At 37.2% G+C, this 26,735-nt stretch overlaps 1 protein-coding gene across 1 annotated transcript in view; it reads right to left on the minus strand.

Moving 5' to 3' along the window:
* Window positions 1–13,734: 13,734 nt before the first annotated feature.
* The window catches only part of SLC39A12 (solute carrier family 39 member 12), a 73,361-nt gene continuing 60,360 nt past the window's right edge, over window positions 13,735–26,735 (minus strand). Inside the window, exon 13 of the mRNA XM_041767155.1 lies at window positions 13,735–14,232. Coding sequence (XP_041623089.1) covers window positions 14,104–14,232 — 129 coding nt within the window. The 3' untranslated portion in view covers window positions 13,735–14,103. The remainder of the gene's footprint in view (window positions 14,233–26,735) is intronic.

Genomic DNA, 26,735 nt, shown 5'->3' on the forward strand with positions numbered 1-26,735 from the left:
ACTATTCGTTTAGATATTTACTGTTTGCAAATACTCTCAAATGCACTTTCTCCTGTACTTCTTATACTAATCCTAGAAGATAGATGTTAACTGGCACCAATTTCTTACAAACATCAGTATACTCATGTAAGAATAACTATCTCAAAAAAAAAAAAGAATAACTATCTTAAAATTGTACTAAGGTTAATGGAGATGATACTTACAGCACCTGGAACAGTGCCTGGTATATAGTCAGTGCTTATCCAGTGGTCGTGGCACTGGCAGTGGTGTGAGGGTTATTGTCATTATGTCATATGATAAAGATGTGGAATGCTCCCCTCTCATCTCTAAAATCACTATCTTCTAAAAAAAGGTATCTAAACAGAGATCCTGTCGCATGTTTTACCTATCTTTTTTCATGTTGGTCAGAAAGGAAACTTCTGAACAATGGTACACCAACTCTTGAGTTCCAGAGCTAGCTGTAGCCTCTGAGTTTGACAAAAGAATCTATTGGTGACTCACTAGCATCACCTTTCCTGAAAACCAAAGTGTCTTAGTCAGTTTGGGCTGCTATAACAAAATACTGTAAACTGGGTATCTTATACATACAAGAATTTTATTTCTCACAGTTCTGGAGGCTGTGAAATCCTAAATCAAGTCCTGGACAGATTTAGTGTCTGGTGAAGGCGTGTTTTCGGGTTAATAGAGGCTGTCTTCTTATTGTGTACTGACATGGTGAGGGTGAGGTAGGCTTTCTTATAAGTGTCCTTATAAAATGGACTCCATTTTATAGGGACACTAATCCCATTCATGAGTGCTCCACTCTCACGACCTAATCAACTCCCAATGGCCACATCTACAAAAATTCTCCTTGGGAGTTAGAATTTCAACAAATGAATTTTGGGGATATACAAACAAAATTTGGTCAATAGCACAAGGCTGTTTTATCCACCTCATGACACTATTGGAATAACTAAAAGATTTTTTAAAAATGATTTACAAAAACAAAACAAAAAAGGAGGCACCTGGGTAGTGCAATTGGTCAAGTATCTAAGTCTTGGTTTTGGCTCAGGTCATGATCACAGTCATGAGGCCAAACCCCACATCAGGTTCCATGCTTAGTGCAGAGTCTGCTTGGAATTCTGTCTCCCTCTGCCCCTTCCACTCATATTCTTTCTCTCTCTCTCTCTCTCTCTCTCTCTCTCGTAAATAAATCTTTAAAAATAATAATGATTTATAAAAACATCAGACTAATACTTGCACAACTACAGGTAAATACTTTGAATATCCTACTTGTGATCCCAATCCAAAAGATTAGGCTGGAATTTCATTAGATTACTCTCATCTTTTGTACTCAATGGGTTTCAGATATGGAGAGTGGTTTATAATCTTCATTCCAGGAGAAGAATTTAATAGATAATTGTAATCTCTTGATATTCAAAGCCTCCTCAAATACTTGCATTAAAACAACACTGAAAAAAGAATTGTATACCATTATTTAAAAAAAAAAAAAAACAACCTCATAAGTAATTCTTTGTAGCCTAAAGATTTGCACAACTCCACCAGGGATTAACAGTGCCATTTAGGTAAATTATTACTTTATTTTATTTTATTTTATTTTATTTTATTTTATTTTATTTTATTTATTCATGATAGGCACACAGTGAGAGAGAGAGAGCGAGAGAGCGAGAGAGGCAGAGACAGGCAGAGGGAGAAGCAGGCTCCATGCACCGGGAGCCCGACGTGGGACTCCACCCCGGGTCTCCCGGATCGCGTCCTAGGCCAAAGGCAGGCGCTAAGCTGCTGCGCCACCCAGGGATCTCCGCCATTTAAGTAAATTAGATCTGCTTTTTATCTGTGAAGAAAAAGCAATTTGGCATCTCTATGAGGTTTTTCTGTTTGTTTTCAAATAGACTTTGAAAATATCTTAGAAACTTAAATATTGGTTTTATTTCCAATTCAATTGCCGAAGCACTGTAATTGATTCATTCATTTATTCATCAGATAGTTACTGAATGCCATCAATGGGCCAGGTAAAGATCATGATTCTGTAAATATCAGGATAAACAAAATGTAGCATCTGTTCTCAAGAAGATTGCCTTCTGGTGGGAAAAAGTGCTGTCTAAACAGTGATATGCCAGAACCATAGGTACCATGATAGAGAGTTAATGGAAGGAGAAAAGATGGTGATAGAATCCCACTGGGTTTTGTAAGACCTAGGAGGAAGAATGAAGAGAACTTCTAGAGGAAGTCATACCCAAGGCATGCCAGAGAAAGGAAACCACTTTGCAAACACATGGCTATGAGAAACAACAATACCTCAAAGAAAATACACAAGCATTCTAATTTTATTGTAACATAAAACACAAAGAAGGAATGAAAATCCCACAGGAGAAGTAGAAAGAGGACAAATCATGGATTTGTGAAGATATTCCATGTTAAGTAACTTGGACTTCTTCCTGAAGGCAACAGGGAGAAACAAAATATTTTGATTAAGGGAATGACATGCTCTGACTTGTTTTTAGACAGTTCATTTTAACAAATTTTTATTTAGCACCTTGTGGGTGATATGCTAGGTTCTAAGAGTATAAATGTGAATAAGAGAGATCATTTTTCCCTGGAAGAACTAAAAGTGTAATGGAAAACACAGACAAGGAAAGAGTTAACTTCAAAGTTTTCAGTGAGTGCTATGATAGCAACCTGGATATTTGAAAAAAAGAACCCTCAGATATAGTTGGCAAACCTAAAATAGCTCCAAAAATTGATGGGAAAGTGTTTCTCTCCCCTAAATTGTATGTAGTATGAAGTTTGAGTCTTTAGAACACAAATGTGTTGTCAATTTCCATTCCCTCCAACAAAATGCCTTTGTATGACTGTCGGCATCTAGCTTGGTGGTGGTGGTGGAGGTGATGGTGGTTGAGGGTGCTTAGAGGTCATCTAGCTCCACATCTCCTTATTAAAAACCTTTCCCAACTGGGGAACCCCCTCATTCCAAGGCATCTTGCTCCATTGTTGGAAGTTGGTGTGTAAGAAAGGGGATTCCCACACAGCACTTCAGAAGGACCTCTTCTAGTGCTGCCTTTTGAGTTCCTTGTTTGAGGCAGTGGAAAGACCCAAGACCATGGAAACACAGTAGCTCTGCCATTTATGAGCTGTGTAACCTTTAGTAAGTTACTTAAGCTTTTTGACTCAAGCCCCTCATCTCCAAAATGGCTTAATATGGGACTTAAATGACAAGAGAAATAGTATAGGTAAAGTAATAAGCCATGCCTTGTATAAAGAAGTTCAATGAGTAATAGCCATTACAATTATTATTAAAGTATAATTCTGGATATACCCTCTGCTCTTACTTCATTAAAAAATAAAGCAAAACTTATCTCCATGAACTCTCTCTAAATGTTGGTCTCAGCATTGCACTTATTACTTGGGTTCATCACACATAACACTATCACAGGAAATTCTCTCTCGAGCAGAAAAAAATATTTACACAATTTTTGTCATCTATTCCTATCTATTCTTTTATTGTGACTGATGATCTGGGTAACTTAGTATCCGCAGGGTCATCTATCTTTTCCAGGTTGGCCTGATAGCCAGGTATTTCTCTCTGCATTTTTTTTAAGGGCAATGCATTGAAAACTCTAAATGAGATTTAGAGGATTTTTTTAAAAAAGATTTTTTTTTAATTTTTATTTATTTATGATAGTCACAGAGAGAGAGAGAGGCAGAGAGACACAGGCAGAGGGAGAAGCAGGCTCCATGCACTGGGAGCCTGATGTGGGATTCGATCCCGGGTCTCCAGGATCGCGCCCTGGGCCAAAGGCAGGCGCCAAACTGCTGCGCCACCCAGGGATCCCTAAAAAAGATTTTTAAAACTTATTTGAGAGAGAGTGAGCAAGTAAGAGAGCACAAGCAGGGTGGAGGGGCAGGGGAAGAGAGAAAAGCAGACTCCACGCTTATTAAGGACCCCAATCTGGGGCTCGATCCCAGGACCCTGAGATTATGATTTGAGCCAAAGGCAGGCACTTAACCAACTGAGTCACTCAGAGACCAGTTTTTTAAGCCATAATAAACACATTATGTGACCTTACACACCTAACATTTTGTAATTGCTTACTATATTGCTCCAAATCACAAGATAAATAAATAGCTTCTCATTCAAGATGTGGATGTAAAAGAATCCTGAACTCACCTCTTCCCACAGACAAATCTACAACTGCATAAGGAATAATTTCTTCTGAAAAGAAAGTCCCAAAACTAGCTGAGTGACTCCTCCATATGGGGCAAATCAGAAAAAAAAAAAAAAAAAAACATATTGAGGTGGGGTGGAGAGGCTGAGACACAATTTTACCATAAACCTTACCCCTAGCATGATAACTTAAGTTGAGAGAGAACTCAATCCCGACCTTTTTCCTGAGGAATGAAAGGTTTGACTCAAATATCTGGCATCCCAACTCTAAGAGCTCTACCTGAGAGATGAGCCCCCAAAACTTTTTTCAGTTTAATGAGGCTTGCCCCCACTAGGCACACAAACCTACGGTGAGCTAAGAAACAGTTCTTAAATAGCTTACACAGAGCCCATGCCAGGGCCCAGGGCAGAGGAAGTTGAATGAAAAGTGCCCAAACTTTTTGTGAAAGAGACTTATTTGCTTATTCTAAAGCATCAGCCTGAGAGGCAGGCATCCAATTTAACACACAGCTAAAGGCCTAGTGAAATACTCTTCAAAGACAGAGGCTGGCAGCCACCATATTAGTGCTCTCCCTCTGCCTCATTTCAGTGCCAGTTTCTCCCAAAAAGGATCTTCTATATTTATCTGGCACCCTGATTTTTACAGCTGCTGCCCAAGACAAATCTCTAGATTGCCTGGCTCTGGTGGCCAGTGAGGCTTCTGCTAGTGCATCCCACAAAACTGTAGCAAAGAGAGAAAGAGTTCTTAACCATCCAATCCACAAAGCATAGCAGAGAGGCAACAGACTGAGGTAACCAGTCTTTCTGTTCAAGAAACCCATCAACTTGTCTTCATAGCTGTGGCCTGAGGGACAGGTTTCCAAGTAAACACACACATAAGGGTTGACCATAATCCTCTTCAGATGAAGATTAGGTGAAGCAGAAGAAAGGATCCGTGAACTCAACTATAGGACAGTGGAACCAACTCACTTAAAACATCAAAAAGAAAAAAGAGGGCACCTGAGTGGCTTAGTCACTTAAGTGTCTGCTTTTGGTTCAGGTCAGGATCTCAAGATCCTGGGATCAAGCCCCACATGGGGTTCTCTATTCAGCAAGGAGATTGCATCTCCCTCTCCCTTGGCCTCCTCGCCCTGCTCACGTTCATGCTCATGATCTCTCTCTCTCTCAAATAAATAAATAAATCTTTTTTAAAAATCAAAAAGGAAAAATAATGAATATAGCTTAATGGACTTATGGGACACCATCAAGCAAACCAACATTTGCATTATAGGGTTCCAAGGAGAAGAGAAAATAAAATGGTCAGAAGATTTATTTGAGGAAATCATGGCTAAAAACTTACCTAATCTGGGGAATGACACATACATACAGATTCAGGAATCCCAGAGAGATCCAAAGAAGAGAAACCAAAAGAAACCTATACTGAGACACATTTTAATTAAAGTGTCAAATTCAAAGACAAGGAGAAAATTTTCAAAGCTGCAAGAGAAAAATAAGTTATTAAGTACAGGGAATCCCCATTTAATATGAGCAGATTTTTCAGCAGAAATTTTGCAGGTCAGAAGAAAGTGGCATGATATATTCAAAGTGCTGAAAGAAAAAAACTGCCAACTAAAAATATTCTACCTGGCAAAATTTTCTTTCAGAATTGGAAGACAGATAAAGAGTCCTAGACAAATAAAAACTGAAGAAGCTTATTATCACCTGACAGACGTTACAAGAAATATTCAAGGGACTCCTTTAGGCTGAAACAAAATGCTGCTAATTAGTGAAGGGGAAATATGTGGAAGTATAATTTTCACTGGTAAAGGTAAATGAATGGTAAAATTAGAATAATCTAATGTAAAGGTGATGGATTAATCACTTTCACATGGAAAGTCAAAAACAAATGTAGTAAAAATTACTAAAACTACAATAATTTGTTAATGGATATATGAGATAAAAAGATGTAAATTGTGATATAAAAATAAAATATTGAGAGGGATTATAAAAATGTAGAGATTTGGATACATTCAGACTTCACTTGTTACTAACTTAAAATAGATTGTTATAAATGTAAGGTTTTGGTTTTTTTTTTAATGTAAGCATCATGCTAACAGAAAGCAAAAATCTATGTTAGATACAAATAAGAGCAAGAGAAAGTAATCTAAGATCCCTACAGAAAGCCATAAAATCATCAAGAAAGAGAACAAGAGAAGAAAGCAAAAAAGAATTACAAAACAGCCGGAAAACAATTAACAAAATGGCAGTTAGTGTGTACCTATCAGTAATTATTTTAAATGTAAATAGACTAAATGTTCCAATCAGTAGACATAGGATGGCTGAATGGGTAAAAAAAAAAAATTCCCATTCATATGTTGCCTACAAGAGGCTCACTTACGAAGGAAGGACATACACAAACTGAAAGTAAAGTGAGGGAAAAAGATATTCCATGCAGATGGAAACCAAAAGAAAACTAAGATTGCTATACCTGCAACAGACAAAACAGACTTCAAGACAAAAATGGTAACAAGAGACAAAGAAGACCATTAGAGAATGAAAAAGGGATCAGTCCAATAAGAGCACATAACATTTGCAAATATTTAGCCACTCAACATAGCAGCACATAAATATATAAACCAAATATTAACAGCCCTAAACAGAGAAATACACAGCAATACAATATACAGAAATCTGTTGCATTTCTATACTAGTAATGAACTACCAGAAAGATAAACTAAGAAAACAATCCATTTCTATTACATCAAAAATAATAAAACACTTAGGAATGAATTTCACCAAAGAGGCAAAATGCCTGTAGACTGAAAACTATCAGGACATTGATGAAAGAAATTGAAGACACAAATAAGTTGAAAGATATTCCATGTTCATGGATTAGAAGAAGTAATATTGTTAAATGTCCATAATACTCAGAGCAACCTACAGACTCAATGATTTCCCCATGCAAAATCCAATGGCATTTTTCACAAGAATAGAATAGTCCTAAAATTTGTATGAAACCACAAAGAACCCAAATAGCCAAAGCCATCCTTAAGAAGAACCAAGCTGGAAGCATTATGCTCCCTGATTTCAAACCCTTTTATAACGGTAGAATAATCAAAACAGATTAGTACTGACATGAAAACAGATCAATAGATCAATAGAATAGAAGGCCAGAAATATACCCATGCACATATGGCCAATTAATTTATGACAAAGGAGGCAAGAATACGCAATGGGAAAAAGATAGATCTCTTAAATAAAGTGTTGAGAAAACTGGACAGCTACATGCAGAAGAATGAACCTGGACCACTGCCTCATACTATATACAAAAACCAACTTGAAATGGACTAAAACCTTGATTATAAGATCTGAAATGTTAAAACTCTTAGATGAAAACATAGGTGGTAAGCTCCCTGACATCAATCTTGGTAATGGCTTTTTAGATTTGACACCAAAAGCCCAAATAAAAATAGCAAAAAATGAACAAGTGGGACTTTATAAAACTAAGAAGCTCTGGACAGTAAAGGAAACCATCAGCAAAATGAAAAGGAGCCTACCAAATGGGAAAAATATGTGCAAATCAGATGTCTGTTAAGAGGTTAATATCCAAAGTAGATGAACTCTTACAACTCAAAAGTGAAACAAACAGGGAATCCCTGGGTGGCTCAGCAGTTTAGGGTCTGCCTTCGGCCCAGGGCCTAAACCTGGAGACCCAGGATCGGGTCCCACATCGGGCTCCCTGCATGGAGCCTGCTTCTCCCTCTGCCTGTGTCTCTGCCTCTCTCTCTCTCTCTCTTTCATGAATAAATAAATAAAATCTTTAAAAAAAGCGAAACAAACACCCGTAAAAAATCCAATTAAGTAATGGGCAGAGCACCTGAATAGACATTTTTCCAAGTAGGACTTCCAAATGGCCAATAGGTATATGAAAAATGCTCAAAATCTCTAATCATCAAGGAAATACAAATCAAAACTGCAATGAACTATCACCTCATATATGTCAGAATGGCTAATATGAAAAAGACAAGAAATAACAAGTGTTGGTGAGAAACCAACCTTCCTTTCTTCAGAGAAAGAAAACCCTTCAGAGAAAAAGGAACCCTTGTGTCCTGCTGGTGGGAATGTAATTGGGGAGGCCACTAGGGAAAGTAGTATGGAGATTCCTCAAAAAGTTAAAATAGAATTACCTTATGATCAGCAATTCCACTTCTGGGTATTTATCTGAAGGACATGAAAACAACTCAAAAGGAAACCTGCACCCCTATTTTTGTTGCAGCATTATTTATAATAGCCCAGATATGGAAACCTGTGTCCATCAATGGATGAATGGATAAAGAAAATTTGAGATTTATATTTATACATATATATGGTGATATATATGTGGATATATATATCCACATATCCATATATGTATGTGTATATATATCCACATATATATGTATGATGGCATACAAATATTATGTGGTGATGAGTTGTATATATCACCACACACATATATATCAATATTCCTTTACATATATAATATATATTCTACATATATATTAGTATTTCATTATATAAACTCAACACAATGGAATATTATACAGCCACAAATAGAAGAAAATCCTGCCATTTTTGACAACACGGATAGATCTTGAGTACATTAAATGAAATAAGTGAGACAGAGACAAATAAATACTGTATGATCTCACTGATAAGTGGCATCTTAAAACAAAAAACACCCCCAAGGAAACATAGAAGTTTAGAGAACAGATTGGTTGTTGCCAGAAGCAGAGATATGGGGGTGGGAGACACGCATGATGGTGGTCAAAAGATATATACTTCTATTTATAAAATCAATAAGTCATGAGATGTAACATGGAATGGTGACTATAGTTGATATACTGTGTTGTACATTTGAAAGCTGCTGAGAGTAGATCTTAAAACTTCTCGACACAAGAAAATAAATTTGTAACTATGTGTGGTGATAGATTGTAACCAGATAGACTTACTGTGGTAAACATTTCATGACATACAAATACCATCTTATTGTATATCTGAAATATGTTATATGTCAGTTATATTTCAATTAAAAAAAATCTTGCTGCTTAGACTCTACATCCTCATGGGGAGAAATTAACATGAATTGGGTAGTAAAAGCAACCTCTAAATAAATAAATAAATAAATAAATAAATAAATAAATAAATAAATAAATAATTTTTTTTAAAAAAAAGTAACCTCAAATGACCAAGATCTTGCAGGTGAAGAGTTTGACTGGGCAAGACCAGCAAGGCCTGGAGATTGTTAAGATGGCTAGACTAGAGCCAGAGATCTGAATGAAATCCTATGTCAATTCCTTTCCAGGGATAAGAGCTTAGGAAATCATTTAGACTCTCTGAACCTCAGTTTCCCCTCTATAGAGGCCATGTGATATACGGATTAAGATCGCAGATTCTGGAGCCAGCCTGCCTTGGCTCTGTAACTTGGGCAAGTTAACTGACCTCTCTGGGCCTCAGTTTGTTTATTTGTAAAAGGGAGCATGAAAATGGTATAAGGCCTACATTCTCAGGGTTCTTAAGAGAATTTAATGACTCTCATAAAGCACTTTTAATAGTGTCTGGCACAGAGTGCTATAAATACGTTTGCTGTAATGACACGACTATAAAATCAAAGAGTTGAATTAAATGGTTGACTTCGGTTCCCGCACCAGCATTATGTGATCCAGTAGGCTGTCAATGGGCACTCGGCCTTGCTTGATGTTTAAGGGAATGCTGAGACCATGAGACAACATACCTCGAAAACAGAAATCCTAGATATTTTCCAAAATTTTGAGTGAAGCCAAGGGTACTGATGGGAATTGGTGGGAGCACAGGTAAAGCATCCCTCTCTGTGAGCAGGGGAAGAGGGAAATTTTTTGATGTTGTTAAGTATGATTAGGGACGTGGAGGGAGTTATATAAGAGAAGCTTCTGAGATGCAAGAGACTTTGCAAAACTGGGTGTGGGGCATGGAGGAGTGTGCAGGGGAAGATCTATATGACAAACATCCTGCTCTGAGATGTGGATATTGTGGCAGAGGCAGGGCAGGGTGGGTGGGTGCGTGGGTACAGTCAGGTTGTGCAAATACATTCCATAGGTAGGCCCTTCAAGGAGCAATGGGGCGGGGTATCCCTTGGATTTGGTAATGTCTCTTTAGCCTCTCAAGCTCCCTACAGTTTCAGTTGGGTTTTGAGAGGTGCCTATATAAGTAAAGTATGAGAATGTGGGGCTTGTCCCCCAATATTGAAGAGAGCTATGGCACTTGGGGTGTGCACAGCATCAGGGGGAGATGAGCACCACTGTCCATGGTGTCCTTGGGGTCCAGTGGAGGCTATGTGTGCTGCCAGCCAGGGGGCAGGTCAGGCTGTTTAGATAGGCCAGGCCTCACTGTTTAGACAGCAGGTGCTCTGGCAACATGGGCAATCTACTGAGCTACTTTTTGCTCTCCCGGAGTTGAGATTGAATCATAACAGTAACCATAACCTCAGGGCTCCATGATTCGACCTCTACATCCTTAGAAGTATGAGTGGAGTAGAACATAACAGGTTTTCATCTATTATGAGAGAGAAAGGGAAGGAGAGAGGGGCTCACACTGAGTGCAAGCCTTATGACATGTGGATGAAGGCTTCTCAGGGAGATGGGCGGAGGAGGGTCAGCCCAAGGGGGCCCCATCTCTCTGGATCTGGAAGTGAGTAAAGGTGAAAGTGCCTGCGCACAGCTCAGGGGGCTGGCTTGTAGGCATCACCAGAGGATCTCAGACATTACATTAAAAAGCCTTGATCTCCTTTCTCCAACAAGACAAGACATTTCCTTGACCCAAAATATAGCTCTGAGAAGTAAACTGTGAAACTGATGACAATGGGTAATTTCATCTTTCTGGAGCCATTTCTATTTTCCAGGTACTGTGCTAAGTGCTTTGTGAGCAGTAGGTATCTCATATGGACCTCACCACAATCCTAGGTGAGTTAGGTTCCATTGTTAGTTTTATTTTACATGAGAAGACATAGTTGTACAAAGAAATTTTAAGGCCACTAAATGGCAGCACTGGGATTTGAACCAAGATTCCAGTTTAAAACCTGATTTTTTTTTTTTTAACGATCACACAAGAGCCCCAAACTGAGTAGTCCAGTCTACCTGGTGAGTAGCATTCCAGTCTACCTGGTGAGTAGCAGCCTCAAACCCTCCAGCTTTGAAGAGAAAGGAACAGGTAAGTGTGCAGTATCCTGACAGGCATCTTAGAAAGAGGCACAGTCTCACCTCCAAAATATGAGTTCTGGGAGGAGTGGTATTGGCCACAATTTCTAAGTGCATACATATAACAGTCTCATACTGGTAAGCTTACAGCACTGAAACCATCTTCCCAGGCCCTGCACTTAGCATCACAGTGACGTGGAGCCAATTCCCCTTCTCCTAAACATGGCTGTCAGTGGGTGACAGATGTTCAAGTAGGATTTCTGTGTGATTTGCCCCTTGATTTTTTTTGTGGACCATTTCTAGCTCAGTGACTACAAAACAAATCAATCACCAAGTAGAAATACACTGGAATCCTAAATTTAGGCCTGGCAAACAGAAATACTCTAACATTATTGAGAAATCTGGCTTCAAGGAACACACCAATTATGCCAAATCTCAGTGAGTAACACATAATTTAAATGACTTACCGGGATGACAAAATTCAGCCATCCCAAATTTAGGCTCTGTGCATATTTAGAAGGCAAATAGTTGGTCTAATAGGTTTATCATTATCGCTCAATTTTGAGGAACAAGAGAATTTCTAGCAATTCTAAGATTGTGGCTGGAGCTCCATCTCAGACTATTGGGTTACTCAGTGGATTAGCAAACAGCCAGCTAAGGTAGAAGAAGGAAGTAGTCGTGAGCCTAGAAAGGTGCCCTCAGAAGCCATTACATCATGCTATTCTTAGGGTTACCTCTACAGGTGGCCTATGATGGCTGGGACTCTGCTTACAATCAAGGCCTTAGTTGTAGGCTTGCAAAATGCTCATGGAGGATGTCCCTCCAATCATTCCAACACATGACTCCCTGCAAACACCAATGCCCACATCCTCATCCTAGAGGTCAGGTGACACTCACTCTAACTTGAAGGTTATGGAGTAGCTCACATCAAACATTTTAATTTAGTTGGCCCCAAACCACTCTAAACTTGACCTTGGAATAAAGTCATCTATCAGAGCTTTTCTAATTAAATTGGCATAAATTAAGGCTTAATGTCAAAATCAGAACTTGGTCATAGAAATCAAAACACAGTGGATGCCAGGTGCTTCTTATATGCAACCTCTGTGCTGTGTTGACCCATACAAAGGCATTTTTTTTGTTCAACTACAAATTACTATATTCTTTAACAGAAGAAGGGCAAAACTCAATGTGTTAGGTCTGCTTACCTTTAAGGCAAACATAAAGAAAAGTGCCTCTCTGTGGACTCCTCCTCCAGTGACTCCTCTGATTGGTCAGTGCTCCCAGGCAAGGACATAAAGGGGAATGAGTTTCAACCCAGGAGCACTGGTCTGGTTTGAGCTTTGCCGTGTTAATCAGTTTAATCAGAATCACCAGCTCTTGGGCAACAGCTTTGTGTGCCTGGATTCCACCACACGAGTGTAGCTCAAAGGGGGGAGCCCAACCAGCAGCATCGGTACCACCTGGAGGTCGTCCAAAACCAAAGTCTCAAAGCCTACCCAGACTTACAGAATCAGAAACTCCCAAGATGGAGGTGAACATTCTGTGTTTGAATAAATCCTCTAGTTGAGCCTAATGTTTGCCAACATCTGTGAACAACTGCACTGTGTCATGAGGCCCCCTTATTAAATCAAGCTCTAAAGACAACTGAAGAAGAAACCAGCCTCATTTTGAAATCAAATAAAGGTGGTTGAAAAAGACTGTGCTTGGGTGGGACATGCCAAAGAGTATCTGCCTACTGGTAAGAAAGAGGCAAGAGATGTATTTGATTGTCATGAGTCATTTTGGCAGAAAAATGGGCTTTTTCCCTAGTCAAGATATATCATTAAAAAAAAAAAAAGAAAAATATTAGGCCACTGTTTTCCAAGAAAAATAACTAAAGCCAGAGTTATTTTCTATTTTAATAATTTTGCCGGGTTGTCAGTAATGCTGCTTGAACATTTCATGAACAATGTTTAGGTCTCCTCAAGCAAATACAAACTATATCACATTGTCAGTAATATTAGATCCATAAGCACACTCTGATGAATCTGTGTGACTTTATGCATTGATCTACTGCCTCACTGCAGCTTTATTACTTAAAATTCTTAACTTCCCTTTTTGTTTCCAGTTTTCCTTACATAGAACAGATTTCACTTGGTGATTAGATAGGATGCTGACCCATTATCCTTTAGGCTTCCTGAGTTTGCTGACTTATAAGCATTCATGAGCCTGTGGGTAATGCTTCCAGGTGAACAATACTATATTGGTTTTATAAGGATTGACTCAGAATCTGACACCCAGTAACAGAAGGTCATACAAATCATAACATCAACACTAGACTTTATTACATTTGTTTGTAATTTATTTTGCTTATGGCTTATCATCTTACAAGAAGAAAAACATTATTGACATAGAAGAAGTTGCAGCCAATTTGATCCCAAGAGGCATCTATCTGCTTCAAACATTCCTTATTGGCAAAACAATATTGTTTGAAAATTTACCAGAATTAATTCAGAATATACTAATTCTTAAAAAAAGATATGAATTCCAGCAGGGTGCTGGGCTCTACTATCAAAATCTCAATTGAGGACAACCTGACATTTATATTCTAAAACAAAAGTGCATCATAAAATTAATAAGTTAATGAACTAAAAGACATACACCCTTCCTCTAAGATAAAAAGACTTAATTTACAAGCCACTATCGACACTTTCAACAAAAGAAACAAAATGAAGCCATATAATTTATTTGTGAAGGATTTTGAGACTCTTATATTTTAATATTTTGTTCATATATAGCCAGCAGCAAGAGAGAAAGCCAACCTAGGGTCAATCCAAAGTTCTGCAGGAGAAACATCAACCAGGGTCGCCGTGTTTGAACATGAGTCATTTCAGGAAGCTAAAAAAAGAATAAAAAACCAGAATAAGATCCAGATATATTCACTGCTGGGAAAAGTTTGGTGGGAAAACATGAGAGGCTCTGTTATTCAGAACTTAATAACCTTTCAAATTCCCCAAACAGTTACAAAATGCTTAATACCTACTCTTGACCAAAATTTTAAAATATAAGATAAATTAAGTCATTCGGCTGTGGTTAGAAGGATCCTAGGGGTTGCCAGAAGTCTTAAAATGACATAGTGATCAGCTGAAAGCAAACCCAGAACTTTTTACTTCTGTGTTCAGAAAGCACTTAAATGTGAAATAGATAACAGATTGAAAGTATTATTTTTGACTGTTCTGCTAGGTTTATGAAGCCGTTAAATGCAGTGGTTGGTACAAAGTACACATTTGTCTCCTTTCAAAGAGATCACAAGGTCTTCCTGACCTTTAGAATCATAAAGACATCACGCCCTAAGACTGTACGTGACTCTCAGAGAGGCAAGTGGCTGCTGTTTCGTTAGTGGAATGACTTCAACACCATGTAGAGGAGAATGTTCTTGTGGGTATCTTGGGGAAGCACCTCAACATGTCCTTTTTTTCTTTGTATTTATTTTTTTTAATGAAGTAGAGTTGACACACATTGTTCCATTAGCTTTGAGTGTACAACATAGTGAATTAATATCTCTATACCTTAGGCTATGCTCACAAGTGTAGCTAACGTCTGTCAACTTACAAGGCTATAATACCATTGACCATGTTCCCTATGCTGTATCTTTCATCCCCATGATGTTTACATCTCACGTTCCTTTGAATCCCTCATCCTGAGGAGATGAGAGTGAGTGTATCTCTTGTATGACATGGTCATTTCCATTGGAAATCTGGCTTAAGTCAACATGGAGGAAAGACTTAATCTGACAATGACATTATTGACATTTTGGGTCAGATCATTCTTTGTTCTATGTTATGGGAGCTCTCCCGTGTGTTAGAGGATCCCTGGCTTATACCGGATGGATGTCAGCTGTACCGGACCCCAGCTGTGACAACCAAAAATGTATCTAGATGTCGTCAAATGTCCCCTGAGGGGGACAAAAAAAATCACTTCTGTTTGAGAACTACTGGATTATTTACAGAAAAAAAAATATGCAAGGGCTTTAGGTACATGGCAAAAAAGGTTGATGTATTCTTTTGCTTGGTTGACATTTTTTTTTTTTTAATGTCTGTACAAGAGTATTCTGAGCGCTCTCTTTGGGTATTTCTCCCTTTTAACTAGATAAATTGACAGAATTAAGATCAGGATGATTATGACCTGCTCTCACACCCTAACATGGATGAGTAGAACAAAAGGCAAAGTAAGATCCAAAAATGCTGTCCTGGGTGGATGACCTTAAACAAATTATGTGTCCCTTTGGTGTTTTTCTGCCATATTTAAACATGAGGTTAACCATGCTTCTTTAGAGTAACCCTGTATGGTTCACCATCTATTGTACATTTAAATGGCATTTTGAAAATCCATATACTGTTCCCAAAAAGCTGGCAATTAATTGATGGTACTCTTGAGGGATTAACAAGATACAGGCATTAAAATTACCCAATACATCTGATTCTCAACAGTCTATAAGCAATTTCCAAGAGTTGACTTCAAAGACAGACAATGTAGGTGACCAGTTTCCTTCTGTCTCAATAATTTGTATATCAGACCATCTGTGAGACACAATTATGCCATTTTATGTCAAAGGCTCAAACTTTGATTAACCTTAATTCCAAATACACTAAGACATTGCGTTGTTCCCTCACCTTCTTGTTTTTCAAGCAAGGTAATTAATATTCATCGGAAGATATGGATGACTTAACAGCTCACCTTATGTCTACTGTGTCTAGTGCCACCTGGCTATTCATCTCTGATGAAGTAGAAGTAATTTCTAAAAAGATTTTTTGGGGCAAGTACTCACAAAATATGAATAACTGACTGAACCATCATGATGGTTTTCAGTGAATTGTTGAGAAAAACAGACAAGATATAAAGCATGGTGGTGGAAATGGTTCTAGTTCAACAGATAGAACTTGAAATATATTTTCAAACCATCAATGTCTTAACCTACACGTTAGAAAGCTCATTTTCTAATTCCATCTTTGCCTTGAACTTCTACTGAGAATCTTCAGTTGGAAAGAAGTAGGTCTTAATTAGGTAGATTTAATAGCCTCAACATGAAACTGCAGAGATTAAATTAGTGTCTTGGGACGTCGTTCATAATCCCAATTAGCTTCTGTCCCAACTAAATCCAAAAATACCACAATTTTAAAACAATTGTTTGACCTATTGTTTTTTTCACTGACCTAAATTTATAGAGCATCTGTTGGTTTGTAGTGTGCAACGCATGGTAGCATTGACTAAATGTGTTTATAAGGGCTTCTAGGCTATGTCAGTGGCCCCACTCCCAGGAAGAACACCAAGAATTCTATATCTGAGTATGTGGATGGCATTACCCACAGGAAAACATCATGAGTATTTTACAACTCTAGGAGACACCATTCACATGAACTCAATGTTTTCTGGGAAATTTTGCAACAAGATTCCAGCTTTTTACTTTTTAGGGGGCATTTTTTTGCTTTTTACTTTTTAATCAAAAGAAGTGGCTCTACAATATCTTGCCATCCATGTAGGTGTGCCTTCCAGCAGCTCATCCTTCCCTTGAGGTCTTCCAGGATGCTGGGGCTGATAGTCTTATGCAGCACTTACTTTCATTTACCATGCGCTTTCTGTCTTACCATGCACTTTCTTATATTGTCCCATTTACTCCTCATAATCCTGCAGGAGAGAAAACTATTAACTCCTTTTAGTTTTGAGGAAATAATGGCTCAAGGAGGATAATGACTTACTCGAAGTCATATAGATGTGATGTCAGAACTAGGACAAGAAGTCAGCTCATCTCATTACTGTAGAGGACTGTAGGAGTGCAGACAATATTGGCTCTATCTTTGGCCCTCCATCATGTTCATGTTTGCTCAGTGACCTCCTTTGGGGCTACATGTTCCAGGCCCCTTGGAGATTAATACATACCTTAGAAATGCCCACCCAGGCTGGGATTTGGGGAAGGCTTGTTTTGGTCTCCCCTGAATCTGTTAGAGATAACATAGTTATTCCTCCTTCCTGATGCACAGGTGATGCCCAAGATCTAATTAAAGATTAGCTGTCAATTAGGGGCAGGAAAGTCCTTTGAGGTATGTGTGACAATGCCCTTCTATGTGTCCCCTCACTCTATATAATCTGTGCCCTAAGGTCTGGATATTGCAGAGAATAGCTATGCAGCTGCTGTGGATCATTTCCTGCCCAATCCCCCCACCCCTACCCTCTGTCAGTAAATTACCCTGAATAAGATTCTATGTAAATTAAATGGATTGGCCTCTTCATTTTCTATTCTCCAAGTGCCTTCTCAGTTAGTGTCCCTCTTCCACCTTCTTTTTTTTTTTTTTTTCCAAGATTTTATAGATTTATTTGAGAGAGAGCGAACTCAAGCAGGGCCAGCAGCAGAGGGAGAGGGAGAGGGAGAAGCAGACTCCCCACTAACCAGGGAGCCCAACTCAGGCTCCATCTCAGGATCATGACCCAAGCCAAAGACAGATACTTAACCAACTAAGCCACCCAGATGCCCCTCTCCCCTACCTTCTAACAAGGACATTCAAAGACCTGTAAAGACCAGCATTCTATCTGAAACTCATCTCTATTATGACCAATTCCTTTCTACCTAATTAGAAAAAAGTGGAAATATCAATGCTAAAAATGTACAACTAAACATAAAAGTCATTGCATGTGATGAAAACATAGAGAAAATATATTGTGCAACATATAGATATCATACTGCTTTTTTTTAATGTTTTTTTTAATTTTTATTTATTTATGATAGTCACACAGAGAGAGAGAGAGGCAGAGACACAGGCAGAGGGAGAAGCAGGCTCCATGCACTGGGAGCCCGATGTGGGATTCGATCCTGGGTCTCCAGGATCGCGCCCTGGGCCAAAGGCAGGCGCCAAACTGCTGCGCCACCCAGGGATCCCTCATACTGCTTTTGTTATAACAGATATGTTAGGTTCTGTTTTCAAGGCAGACCACATGCACTTGAAAAAAGCTACTAAAAAAAGACTACTTTGTAAGCCTATAGAAATAGACAATGAAAATCAACATTTCAGAAAAAGTTTAAGGAGATTCTCATTGTGATATGGATCATCTTATTCTGGATTGTCTATATGAACTTTTCATGTCTGCATATAAATGGGATTGGTAAGAAAGTCCAGCTAAGCTTGCTTTTGAGACAATACTTGGTTCTTTTTTGGATAATTACGGATGAATATGTAAATTGTAATATTTCTTGGATATACACCAAAATGCCAAATACCAGAGAGTCTTACAAAAAGTCTTTCTAAAAGATCCAAATATAAAATGCCAAATCTCAACAACGTCTGCCACATTTCACTTACTTTGAATCTACTTATATATATATTTTTTATCATTGCAGTCAGTAAATTTTGAAGGAAAATAAAGATTCATAGAGTTTATTTCCAAGGGTACGTATTTTGTTTTTTCTTTAAAAAAAAAATCTGACATCAGTTTTAGTGCTCCCCATTTTCCCTGGATTTCAAGAGAGGGCAATTAAATTCTTTTGTTGAGCAGTTTTACAGATCTTAACTTTCTTTTATCCTAAGACTAGAGGGGCTGAAATGTTGGATAGAGTATGTGAATAATGAAGAAAAAGGTCAGGAAAAAAGAGAAGAAATGTTAGCAAAATACCTTTGCCCAGAGATAGAGCTAAGATATATTTTTTAGATTTCTACCAGAAACTTGGAAACCTTGAGGTGGAAAGTAACTTACTTTTTTAGCAAGTTCCCCAACTCAAATCAGTAGATGCCAAAACATGATAGTAATTTTCTGGTGAAGAAGAAAGAAAGAAGAAAGGAAAGAAAGAAAGAAAGAAAGAAAGAAAGAAAGAAAGAAAGAAAGAAAGAAAGAAAGAAAGAAAAGAAAGAAAGAAAGAAAGAAAAGAAAGAAAGAAAGAAAGAAAGAAGAAAGAAAGAAAGAAAGAAAGAAAGAAAGAAAGACACAATGACCATGACAAAGGGGGAGGGAGGAGGAGAAGAAGGATGAGGGGAAGGGAGAGGAGGGGGAAGAGGGTAAGGAGAGGGATAAGGAGGAGAAGAAGAAAAAGAAGGAGAAAAATCTTTACCAAAAAGAAAAAAAAAAAGAAAAATCTTTACCTAAATGATAGCCCTTTATCATGCCATTGTTTTGTTTTGTTTTCAAATTTGAATCAGACACAGCAGAGAGAAATTCCCTGAGATGCACCAAGCCTACACAGTACCTGACTTGTCTGCACATAATGACCCCTATGATTCTAACTAACTACCTGAGATGTAGATATGATGACCAACTGCTCATTAGAATTTTTGAACATTTTAGAAAGTGATATTAAGTAAATGATACACTTGAGTCAGTGCCTATAGCTATATACATAGTCAAGCTAAAGATTTAAAAGGAATACTCACAGAGAATGTTAGAACCCACCAGGCAAGAAACTGGATAAATTCTAAAGGCATGTGCTATGTAGTAATTATGTACTAGGAAAAACTAATCACAAAGGAGGGTGATCTATAAAACATTCTCTGAAACTAAGATCTTTGATCTCTCTTTATAATTCTAAGCTCAGAGTCTTGCCATGCAAAGCCTTCCCTGTCTACTTCCACCCTTAATCTGAAACTGGTTTATGGTTGGTGTTAAAGATCTCTCACTAGATATTTCAACATTTACTTTCAGTATGAATCATAAATGTACATAGTGAAAAAGAAAGTTCAGCATCCAGTGTTTCTAAAAAAGCACTAAAAAAATCAAAGTCCTTTCATTATGAAAAATTTACAATTTAAATATAAATATTCAACATTCACTTACTGAAGACATTCAGTGATGTTTCTTTTGAAGGTAAGATTGTAATTCAAATATTTTTCCTCTCTCGGGAATGCTCAGGAATAGTTTTTGGCATTGTCCACTTTCAAGGGAAATGATTTGCTTCTCCATTCATGAAGCTCCCTTGATAACTGACATACCACCCTCTTTTCAGAAAGTCCCTAAAATCCATAGTGCACACTGAATTAGGTATACATTTGCATTTGCTAAGAGGAGCCACTCTTGTTCCTAAGAAATATGATGAGAGAGAAAACCTCAAAAACTTATTTTATAGGCTGTCCTGATAAGGCTTAATCTCTCTTGGGGCACATATTCCATGGACTGCTCTTACTGTCACATTTGTGAAGAGTTTAATTGTGTCTTTGCAGAAGACCAACATCTGAGAACAAAATGGAAATTTGTTAGTCAAAGTCATGATTTGGTTCCCAAATCTGCAATTTCCTGTTTGCATATGCAAACAATGTACTTAAAAATTTAACATCAAAGACCTCTGGTTTCTGGTATGTCATACAAGATTATAAGTCACCAATTCATTCAACACGTAAAAAGATGAAGAAACTGAAAAATCAACAGCTCTTCTCAGATATAACAGAAAAGTGAGGTCAAATGGCTGGCCCAAACATTGGAGAGAAACACAAGTGTATACAGAGAATCACAACTTACCTGAGCAAAAACCTACAAGCAGAAATTTGTGTGGCAGGGTAGAGAAACAAACTGTAATTGACAAATTATTAGAGGCTTAGTGTAGACAAGCCTAAAAGTTAAAAACTCTAGGGGGATCCAGTCTTAAGTCTTAATTTCCACTTTTGTGGATTTTTCTGCCAAGAGCTCTACTAAATTCTCACAGTGAATATTGGGGAGTGGGGGAATCCTCTCATGCTTTTATCAGGAGGGAGATAAAGGAACCATTTTGAGATGCCAGAGGATTGTGATCTTAACAAGGAGTTCCCTTATAAAAGCTATGTTATCAGAGCCTACACTGCTGGGGTTTTATCAGAGTTTATACCTAGGGAAGGGAAATAGTCCATTTCACCCTCCTCTAGCCATTCTCATCCACCTAAAGGGGGAGGAGACAAGAAGCTCATCATCTGGGAGCACTGGCTCACCAAAAGACCAAGACCTAATCAAAGAACTATAGAATGCTACTGTTCTCTCCATACCTTACTATTACATTACTAAAGGACTATTTACTGCAGTTCCTTTTACCCACTACATCATGTCATCCTTTCAACAAAAATAACATGAATTACTAGAAGGCAAAAACACAGTTTGAAGAGACTGAACACCCATCAGAACCAGAGTGAGATACAGAAGGAAAGTGGGCATTATCAAACCAGGAATTAAAAAACAAAACAAAACAAAAACTATGATTGATATGGTAAGGAATTAATGGGAAAAATAGACAACATAAGCAATCAAAGGTGGGTTATAAAAACATAGAGATAGGAATTCTAATAAGTAAGAAATGTTAGAGATCAAAAACACTGCAAGAGAAATGAAGAATGATGGACTCATTATTAGATTAGATGTGGCTGAGAAAAAAAAAAACTCTGAGTTTGAAGATATGACAGTAGAAACTTGCAAAACTGAGAAGCAGAGAGAAAAAAAGACTAAAAAACCCAACAACCCAAAATACAATATCCAAACCAGGAGGGAAAAGGTGTAATGTAGGTGTAATGGTGTAATGAAATACCAGAAAAAGAAGAGAGAGGAAAAAAACCTGAAGCAATATTAGAAGCAATAATGACTCTGAATTTCCCCCCAAATTAATGTCAGGTACCAGATCACAGATGCAAGAAGCTCAGGGAATAGCAAGCAGGATAAATGCCAACAACATAAAACAAAAACACAAAACTCTACACATAGGCATATCATTCTCAAACTTTAAAAAAAAAAGGTAAGAAAAAACCTTGAAAGAAGCCAGATTAAACAAACAATAAAACAAAACCAAAAAAAAAATTTACCTTTAGAGAAGCAAGGGTAAGAATTATATCTGAATTCTCTGGAACTATGCAAACAAAAATAGAGTGAGGTTAAATGCTTAAAGTGTTGAGAGATAACGCTACCAACTTAGAATTCTGTACCCCCACATGTAACCTTCAAGAATGAAAGGAAAATAAGACTTTCTCAGACAAAAAATTGAGGAAATTTGTTGCCAGCAAAAAAAAAAAAAAATGTTAAATGAAGTTCTTTGGAGAGAGGAAAATAACAAAAGCAGAAGCTTGGATCTACATAAAGAAAGGAAGAGCATTGGGGCACCTGGGTGGCTCAATGGTTGAGTCTCTCTGACTTTGGCTCAGGTCATGATCTTGGCGTCCTGAGATTGAGTCCCACATTGGGATCCCTGCAGGAGCCCTCTCCCTCTCCCTCTCCCTATGTATCTGCTATTCTCTCTGCCTCTTTCATGAATAAATACAATCTTTAAAAAAAAGGAAGAAAGAGCATCAGAAAGTAAATAAGTGAAAGTAAAATAAAAGCTTTTATTTTTCTTATTTTTAACTGATCAGAGATAATGGTTTATTTAAAACAATAATAGCAAAAATGTATTTGATTATGTATGCTTGTGTATTTTTATGTATTATTATATAATAGTGAAATGATTGACAGCAATGATGCAAAGAATGGGAAGGATGGACTAGGAATAATTTCTTTCCTTTTTTTTAAGATTTATTTATTTATTTATTTATTTATTTATTTATTTAAGACATAGAGAAAGAGAGAGAGGCAGAGACACAGGAAGAAGGAGAAGCAGGCTCCATGCCGGGAGCTTGATGCGGGACTCGATCCCGGGACTCCAGGATCGCACCCTGGGCCAAAGGCAGGCGCTGAACCACTGAGCCAACCAGGGATCCCTGGAATAATTTCTTATTATAAGGTATTTCTATTACCCATGAAGCAGTGTTATTTGAAAGTAGAATTGGATTAGTTGTAAATGTATATTAAAAACTCTAGAGGAACCACTTAAAATACTAAAAAAAAAGTAAAATTAATAAGCTAGCAAATGTGTCAAAATGGAATTATATAAAATGCTCAATTAAAATCACATGGAAGAAAAAGTGTGGAAGACAAAAGTAGCAACAAAGTACAACAGGCAACGATTAGAAAACAGTAACAAATATGGTAGATATTAATCTAATTATAATAACAATTACTCTAAATGTCAATGGACTAAATACACAGAAAAAAGCAAGGATTTTTCAGAAAGGATAAAAAAATAAGACACAACTATATGCTGTCTACAAGTCCACTTTAAACATAAGGATGCATATAGATTAAAAGTACAGAGAAGGAAATATATCATGCTAACATTAACCAAAAGAAAGCAATACCTTTATTAATTTCAAACAGAACAGAATTCAGAGCATGGAATGGTATCAAGAAAAAGGTGGCATTAGATGAAAATAAAAGATTCAATGCTCAAAAAAGACATAACAATCTTTAATGTGTGTGCACTTAACAACTAATGTTAAAATATGTGAAGCAAAAATTGGTAGAACAGAAAAGAGAAAGAGATGTTTCCACTATTCTAACTGGAGACTTTAACACTCCTCTACCATAATGGACAGATCCAGCCAGGAAAAAATCAGTAAGATCACAGTTGAATCAAAGAGCACCATCAATCAACTAGATATAATTGACATCTGTAAACTACTTCATTCAATAACAGGAGAATATACATTCTTTGCAAGCTCACATGGAACATTCACCAACATAGACCACATTCTTTGCCATAAAACGCACCTTAATAAATTTAGAAAATTAGGAATCATACAATGTCTACTTTAAGATAATAATGGAATTAAACTAGAAATCAATGACAGGAAGGTAGCTGAATAATCTCCAAATACATGGAGATTAAACAACACAATTTTAAATTATACAAAGATCAATGAAGGAATCTTAAGAAAAATTTTAAAGTATTTGAACTAAAAGAAAATAAAAATAAAAATTATCAGAATTTGTGGCCTCAGTGAAAGCAGTGAGTAAAGGGAAACTACAGCATTTCATGCATGTATTAGAAAAGAAGATCTAAAATCAATCATCTAAATTTCCAACTTAGGAAACTAGAGGAACAACAAATTAAATCCAAGGTAAGGAGAAGAAAATAAATAATAAACATTAGAGCAGACATCAATCAGACTGAAAACAGGAAATCAATAAAGAAAATCAACCAACCAAACCCTGATTCTATGAAAAGATCAATAAAATCAATAAGCCTCTATCCAGACTAAGAAAAGGACAGAAAACACAAATTACTAATATCAGAAATGAAAATGATATCATTACAAATACCAAAGACAATAAAAACATAATAAAGGAATGCTATGAATAACTCTCTATCCACAAATTTGATAATCTAGATGAAACCCACCAATTCTTTTAAAAACTGCCAAAGTCACACAAGAAGAAATATGCAGTGTGGGGATCCCTGGGTGGCTTAGCAGTTTAGCGCCTGCCTTTGGCCCAGGGCCTCTCTTTGTGTGTCTTTCATGAATAAATAAGTAAAATATTTAAGAAAATGCAATATGAATATGCCTCTATCTATTTAAGAAAATGAATCAAGAATTAATAATCCTCCAAAAGGTTATTCACCATTGAATTCAACCAAACGTTCAAGGAAGAAATCATACTGATTCTCTACAATTTTTAAGAAGATAGAAGCAGAGGGAATACTTCCCAACTCATTCTATGAGGCCAGCAATGTCTTAATACTGAAACTAAAGCCATTACAAGAAAACTATAAAGCAATATCTCTTATGAACAGAACTAGAAAACTTCTCAACAAAATATCAGCAAATTGAATCCAGCAATATATAGAAAGAATTATAAACCACAATCAGGTGGGATTTATCCAATTCTAAAAGGCTGGTCCAACATTTAACAATCAATGAATATGATCTACATTACAACATCAACCAACAGGCTAAAGAAGATATCCATAGATGCATAAAAAGCATTGGCAAAATTCAACACCCATTTATGATAAAATCTTCCAGCAAACTAAGACTAGAGAGAAATTTTCTCAAATTCATAATGAACATCTGTAACAAAAAAACCTGCAGGTAACATCATGCCCAATGGTGAGAAACTAGAAAATTTACTAAGATCAGGTAAAGGCAAGGATGTCCCCTCCCACCACTGCTTTTCTTTCTTTTTTTAAAAATTTATTTTTATTTATTTATGATAGACATAGAGAGAGAGAGAGGCAGAGACACAGGCAGAGGAGAGGGAGAAGCAGGCTCCATGCCGGGAGCCCGACATGGGACTCGGTCCCGGGACTCCAGGATCGCGCCCTGGGCCAAAGGCAGGCGCGAAACCACTGAGCCACCCAGGGATCCCCCACCACTGCTTTTCAACATCAAACTCAAAGTCTTAGGGAGTGCAATAAGAGAATAAAAGGAAATAAAAAGAATGCAAAAAAGATTTTGTATGTATAAAATGCAAAAAAATAAAAAAAACCCTCCTAGAACTCATAAGTACTTACAGCAAGGTTGCAAGATACAACATTAATATACAAAAGTCAATTCTTACATCTGAGGAATTAACAAGTGGAATTTGAATGAAAAACACAGTATCATTTATATTAGCACCAAAAATGAAATATTTAGGTATAAATCTCAAAAATATGTACAAGATCTATCTGAGGAAAAGTATAAAATTCTAATAAAAGATATCAAGAAAAAAACAAAATAAATCTAGAGATATTCCATGTCCATGGGTAGGAAAACACAATATTGTCAAGATGTCAGTTTCTCTATAGATTCAACACAATCCCATTCAAAATCTCAGCAAGCTATTTCATGGATATTGACAAACTGATTCCGGAATTTATATGGTGAGGCAAGAGACCCAGAATGGCCTCCATAATATTAAAGGAGCAGAATCAAGTTGGAGAGTTGATGCTATAAATCTTTAAGATTTATTATAAATCTATCACAAGGGCAGCCCTGGTGGCTCAGCAGTTTAGTGCCGCCTTCAGCCCAGGGCGTGATCCTGGAGACCCGGGATCGAGTCCCATGTCGGGCTCCCTGCATGGAGCCTGCTTCTCCTTCTGCCTGTGTCTCTGCCTCTCTCTCTCTCTCTCTCTCTCTCAAATAAATAAATAAAATCTTTAAAAAAATAAATAAATCTATTACAACAATGTGGAACTGGGGAAGAATAAAAAAACAGTTTAATGGAACAGAATAAAGAGGCCAGAAGTAGAACCACCTAAATATAGTCAACTGTTCTTTGACAGAGGAGCAAAAATTATAAGATGGAACAAATATTGTCTTTTCAGTAAATGGAGTTGGAACTATCAGCCATCCAAAAAACCCCAAAACCAACCAACCAACCAAACAACAACAACAAAAACACCCTGAATGAGTCTATACACAGAACGTTTATCCTTCACAAAAATTAAGTCAAGATGAATCATAGGTCTAAATGGAAAACACAAAACTATGAAACTCCTAGAAGGCAACAAAGGAGAAAACCTAGATGATCTTGGGTATAGTGATGCCTTTTTGGATATAATTCCAGAGACAGATTCATGAAAGACATAACTGATAAGCTGAATTTCATTAAAATTA

The sequence above is a fragment of the Vulpes lagopus genome, chromosome 8, assembly GCF_018345385.1.
Source record: "Vulpes lagopus strain Blue_001 chromosome 8, ASM1834538v1, whole genome shotgun sequence".
Taxonomy (NCBI): domain Eukaryota; kingdom Metazoa; phylum Chordata; class Mammalia; order Carnivora; family Canidae; genus Vulpes; species Vulpes lagopus.